Genomic DNA, 5,261 nt, shown 5'->3' on the forward strand with positions numbered 1-5,261 from the left:
TTGGGGGGGGATTTTTCCCCTATAAAAGAAGGCCTAATGTTTAGGATTGAAACACACCTCTCATTTGCCTTCTCATCTGTTTAAGGCATTTGTATCTTCTCTCTTTAGTATTATTTCACTTGTATTTTTGGAGTGGAATAAAATATTGGTTGTGTCCGAGGAGTAGGCAAAATTAGCCGAACCTCGTAAATTCTGGTGTTCCCTTTATTATTGCTTTATTGTCTTATTTATTATTTGGTGGCTGTCATAATTTTTGGTATAGTAGTTGTGACTTATTCACACTCTATACATTTGGCTTCCGCAACACTTATTTCAGGGAAAAAATGGTTTGATAGGTTTGGTCCAAAGCAACCAAAGGTTCAAAATAATAACGTTCTTTAATTTATATTCTACTCTCTACATACATCTTCTGCTCTTTAAAAATCTAGGAGTCTACATGTCTATACCCAAAAGATCGATTAGAAGAGCAAAGGGTAGAAGGGGTGCAGTTTGAAGAGTGAAATCCAGATTAAAAACTGATTAGCATACTAATACTTTTTTAACTTTGACGTCATATCTTACACATTTTCCTTGCTTGGTTAAATTGCATATTTGAAAGTAAGAAACCTTTTATAAATTTAGGTGATTTTGGAGAAGCGATTGTAAGAATAAGTAATACTATTAGTAACTTAACTTTTAATATGACAATTTCCTTTTGTCCCATAATGAATGATCTAATTGAATTCCGGGAGAAGAGTTTAGAAAGGTTAATTACTTTTTAAAGAGAAAGCAATCGAAATAAAATTGAAAGAAGGATATAATGAGATGAGCTCACCTGAGGGTTTAAAAACTGCACTGTCCTGTCATAAAATTATTACTCCTATGATATACTAAATGGCTGCATGGCTCATCATTATCTTTGCTCTATAAATTGGCTTTAACTTCACTTTATGTGTACTCCATATCTTTATCCATTTGTTTCTTACTCACTTAGATCAAGAACTTGCATCTACAGCATTTCTGTTTGCTTCTGAAATGTCTAATTTCACTGCCAAATGTTTCACACTTTTCCTCTTGCTGTCTGTTTTGGTTGTTCAAGAATCTCATGGTCTCTCTCTCTCTCTCTCTCTCTCTAAGGAATTGTTATGTATGTACAAAGTTTTTTTTCTGTGTTTGATCATTGTTTTATTTTGATGCAGGGTGCAGCATTAGTAGCTCAAAATGCATTTCACAAAAGGAAGTTGCTTCTGTGAGAGTACTAAACAGAAAGGTGTTAACTTTGCCTATATGACTGTCTGATGCATTTCACCTTTTTCTCTCATCTTTTATCCTCTGCTGATTTCTATGACTAAGTAATTCTAAAACTAGACTTACCAAATATGCATGCAGGTTTTAGGAAGCCAGTGGGCTGCTTTTGGGAAGGGCTTGCAAGGAAACTACAATCATGCAGGGAAGATTAATGACAAGTTTGCTGATTGGGAGCTTAGGGGAATTCCAGCTGGTCCTGATCCATTGCACCACAATGGTGCTAATCCGAAGAAACCCCGGACTCCATAGCTTTTTACCCCTCTCTATAATCCGGCAGCTCTTGTTGATGCAGTACTAATTTTGTTTTAGCTATATTTCCAAGTTTATGGTAAAGGCTATATGGAATTCAAGCTTCTGTTTTTGTTGTTTCTGGCCCAAACACATGTTAAACTAAGAAAGTGTTAATGGGCTTAGGCTAGCTGCTTGGAGTAGAATTTCATAACTAGCTGAAATGTATATATGGTTTGATGCAAAGTTGTCCTTTTTATTCCTAAGAAATGTTAAGAATGAAACATAGTTTTTTCTATCACAAATGAACACTCTCAAAGCCATGAATGCAAAAAGATCTAAAGGATTTGCTGAGAAAAAGAAACAATGGACAAAACGGTTGTAAAAGTGATGTTTTTTTTTTTTTTTTGAAAAGGATTGTGAAGATGATGGACTTTCCCTAGTAGGGTGACTTGCTACCACGTTGGGCTTAAGCCCCTTCATTTCATTGCAGTACTTATTTGTGCAATATTTGTTCTTATGCCATCTCAATAATTAGATATAAGTTGAACTACACAACTTGATCAGTCTAGTTCAAAGCGAAAAGTTGCTCCTTTATATTATGTGCTGCATAGAAATGAAAGTTATCAACCACATTCATATGATTCATTCACATTATCTTCAACATAGCCAGACACTCTTAGCTCACCTGACAAAAGCTCAAGCATTGCATAAATCTGCTGTGAATGGATATGGGATCTATCTCCAGCCACAAATTCATTAACAACACCATCAGTCTCGATGGAACTGATACCTGGTCTCTTCTGTATTCCGAGATCCTTCATTTTCTTCCTCACAGTGCTAGCTCCGTGCCAACTTCCAACTGCAGCATATATATTAGATAGCAACACATGATTTGAATCTCCACCCGGATCCAACTCGTAGATATAATGCATTAGCCTTTCAGCTAGTCTTACATCCTTAAGATTTCGACAAGCTGCTAATATAGACCCTAATACAACTTCATTTGGCTTCACATGCATATTCTTAATAACACCTAATGCATCTTCTAATCTTCCAGCACGGCTGTAAAGATCAACTATACACCCGTAATGTTCAATCCTTGGAGAAATCCTATGAACTCTTTTCATTGCTTTGAAATACTTTAGTCCCTCCTCAACCATACCAGCATGGCTACATGCGGTGAGAACTCCTGTAAAGGTCACAGCATCTGGTTTAAACCTTTCCGTTTGCATCAAATTGAAATATTGTAGAGCATCCATTGCATGCCCATTGACAGCTAAACCTACAATGATCGAGTTCCATGAAACCAAGCTTCTCTCGGGCATTTTATCAAATACCTGGCATGCCAATTCTACACATCCACACCTACAATACATATCGATTAACGTGTTATTAACACGAACATTGTTCTTAAATTCACGTTGCAAGATAAATCTGTGCAACCATAGGCTTATACCAAGAGCCCCCAAATTAGCACAAGCCGAAAGCACCGAGATCATTGTTACATAATCAGGCTCCACCCCAGATAACTGCATTTCTTGAAACCACACTAGAGCTTCTTCAAAAAGCCCATTCTTGACAAATCCACCAATCAAAGCCGTCCAAGAAATGACATCTCTTTCAGGAATTTCATCAAACATCTTAACTGCATTCTTGAGATCGCCATTTCTCATGAAACCATCAACCATGGTGTTCCAGGTCACCTTATTCTTGACATCCATATGATCAAAACTCAATCTAGCAAGCTCTAGAAGTCCAAACTTAGAATACATATCGATAATAGCAGTACCCACTTTCACATTCTGAGTATCCAACCCAAGTTTTCGAGCATATGCGTGAAGGGCAGAACCAAGAGAGAGACCTTGCGCAGGAAAATGGGCACAGCCGGAGAGCAGAGTAACAAAGGTAACGTGATTCGGTTCAAAGCCGGAAATCCGCATGAGGGTGAACTCGGAAACCGCCTCGATTAAACGGCCGTTTCGGCAGTGATTGGCTATTAACGAGGTCCATGAAGCAGTAGAGTCGAGATTATTGCTGAGGTTCTTAAGAGCTAATTGGAATTTTGAACGGCGGTAGGTGGTGGTGGCGGCATTTTTGTCAACGAAATGAGTAAGTGGCGGATGCGGAGACGTCGACGGTGGAGAGTTGGCGGCAGTGACCGTAAAGGCGGGGAGGGCCATTGCATATTTCAAATTACGGTTGAGGTATCCTATATGAAAGGATATTTATTACTTGTGTGTTTATTTACGTATTTGTTTGTTTGTTCAATTGTTTTAGTTATTGGGTATCGGTTTTCAATAGTTCAATTATTTTTTTATTTAATTTTTCTATTACATTTCGGGATGGAAAAGAGAGAGATATTTTAACTTTTCTAAGGCTTGCCTTTTTTTTTTTTGTTTTGGGGGTAATAACGATTTTATTCAACTAAGCGCAACATCAAGAGTTATTACAAGGTGAGATTAGCGTAGTGTTACACACCCAAGTTTTCATATGTGAGAGTACGTCGTAAGTCATTGATGTAAGCTCGGAAATGAGATTATATTTGGAAGCAAATAAAGTAAGTTAATCATGTTACCTTGGATGTTACAAATATTTAAGATAATGAATAACGAGTACCAAGAGGGTTGGAAATCTTAGAAGCTAAACCAATTGAAGAAAATAAGTTTCGTCGAAAGTCGACAAGTTTCGAATGTTATAACATGTACTTTGGGGTGAGACTAGGGTTATTAATATGATAAGGAGGTTATTCTATTAGTTATTTTAGTCGTATGATATTCATTTTCTACATTTTGAAGGCAAGCAAATTGTGGAACAAGAGTTGGCAAAGGCCATCACAAGTTACATTCATAAATTTGCTGAAATTTAGGTCAAATGTATCTACACATTTCTCCAAATATACTTGGAATCATGGGGTGTTCTACCTACCAAATTGAAGGTCTACGAGTCTAGTTTCTAACGCATTAAACCGTTCGTCAATACGACATCGGAGTAGAGAGATATTCGTATTTTCGCGAGACCGCGCAAGCAGCTCCCAATGGGACCCACTTAGGCGGTGGTTGACCTACTTCAATTTATAAACGATTTGGACGCCTATTTTTGCTTATTTTTCAACTAAAATTCGTCTCCAAACTTCTCCTAACCCTCCTAAACATATACCACAAGGGTTTGAAGTGATTACACCATATTTCAACATCAAAACTTAGTTCTAGTGAAGAACAACACCTCTTTGAGGTTGTGTTGTCATTGAGGATTGTTGTGGGCTGTATTTGGATAAAATTCCAAGTTCTTGCTGCTGTATAAGGTGAGTATAACAGCCTACTAATTGTTCTTAATCTTTCTTGTATGTTGGTTAAGTTGTTAGGATGATAAACTATAAGATAATACTTGGATTAGCTTAAGTCACTTCAATGGTGTTGTATTGCTATTAAGGGTTGTTGTAAACTGAATATAACTTGGATTTTGACTTTAAGTTACTGTATAAGGTATGTATATTGTGATCTTGCTTGTGCCTAAGGTTATCTTGATGTTGATTAAGTTAAATGGATGGGCTAGACATGAACTAGTGAATAAAGTTGCTAATTGAGGATAGTTGAAGTTGTGGATTATTTTCGTTGTTATAAATATATGGTTTAAGGATGGAATCATTGATTAATGTCTTCATTATCATATTAATGATACTTTTATGTTGAAGTAAGAAGTCTATAAGGATTGATAAGGGGTATACGGATTCCAATCGGAGCTTG

The 5,261-nt window shown here is 36.8% G+C and overlaps 2 protein-coding genes across 2 annotated transcripts; one reads left to right on the top strand and one right to left on the bottom strand.

Moving 5' to 3' along the window:
* Nucleotides 1-362: 362 nt before the first annotated feature.
* LOC142172821 (uncharacterized) lies at nt 363-1,745 on the top strand. Its single transcript, XM_075236501.1, has 3 exons — nt 363-1,097; nt 1,213-1,249; nt 1,369-1,745. Exons 1-3 carry the CDS (start codon nt 1,015-1,017, stop codon nt 1,534-1,536), a joined length of 288 nt encoding a protein of 95 aa, XP_075092602.1. The 5' UTR covers nt 363-1,014; the 3' UTR covers nt 1,537-1,745.
* Nucleotides 1,746-2,025: 280 nt separating this feature from the next.
* On the bottom strand, nt 2,026-3,763 carry LOC107789171 (pentatricopeptide repeat-containing protein At1g05750, chloroplastic-like). The gene has a single exon (XM_016610949.2). The coding sequence runs from the start codon at nt 3,696-3,698 to the stop codon at nt 2,142-2,144; it is 1,557 nt and encodes a 518-aa protein (XP_016466435.2). The 5' UTR covers nt 3,699-3,763; the 3' UTR covers nt 2,026-2,141.
* Nucleotides 3,764-5,261: the final 1,498 nt, after the last annotated feature.

The sequence above is a fragment of the Nicotiana tabacum genome, chromosome 18, assembly GCF_000715075.1.
Source record: "Nicotiana tabacum cultivar K326 chromosome 18, ASM71507v2, whole genome shotgun sequence".
NCBI lineage: Eukaryota > Viridiplantae > Streptophyta > Magnoliopsida > Solanales > Solanaceae > Nicotiana > Nicotiana tabacum.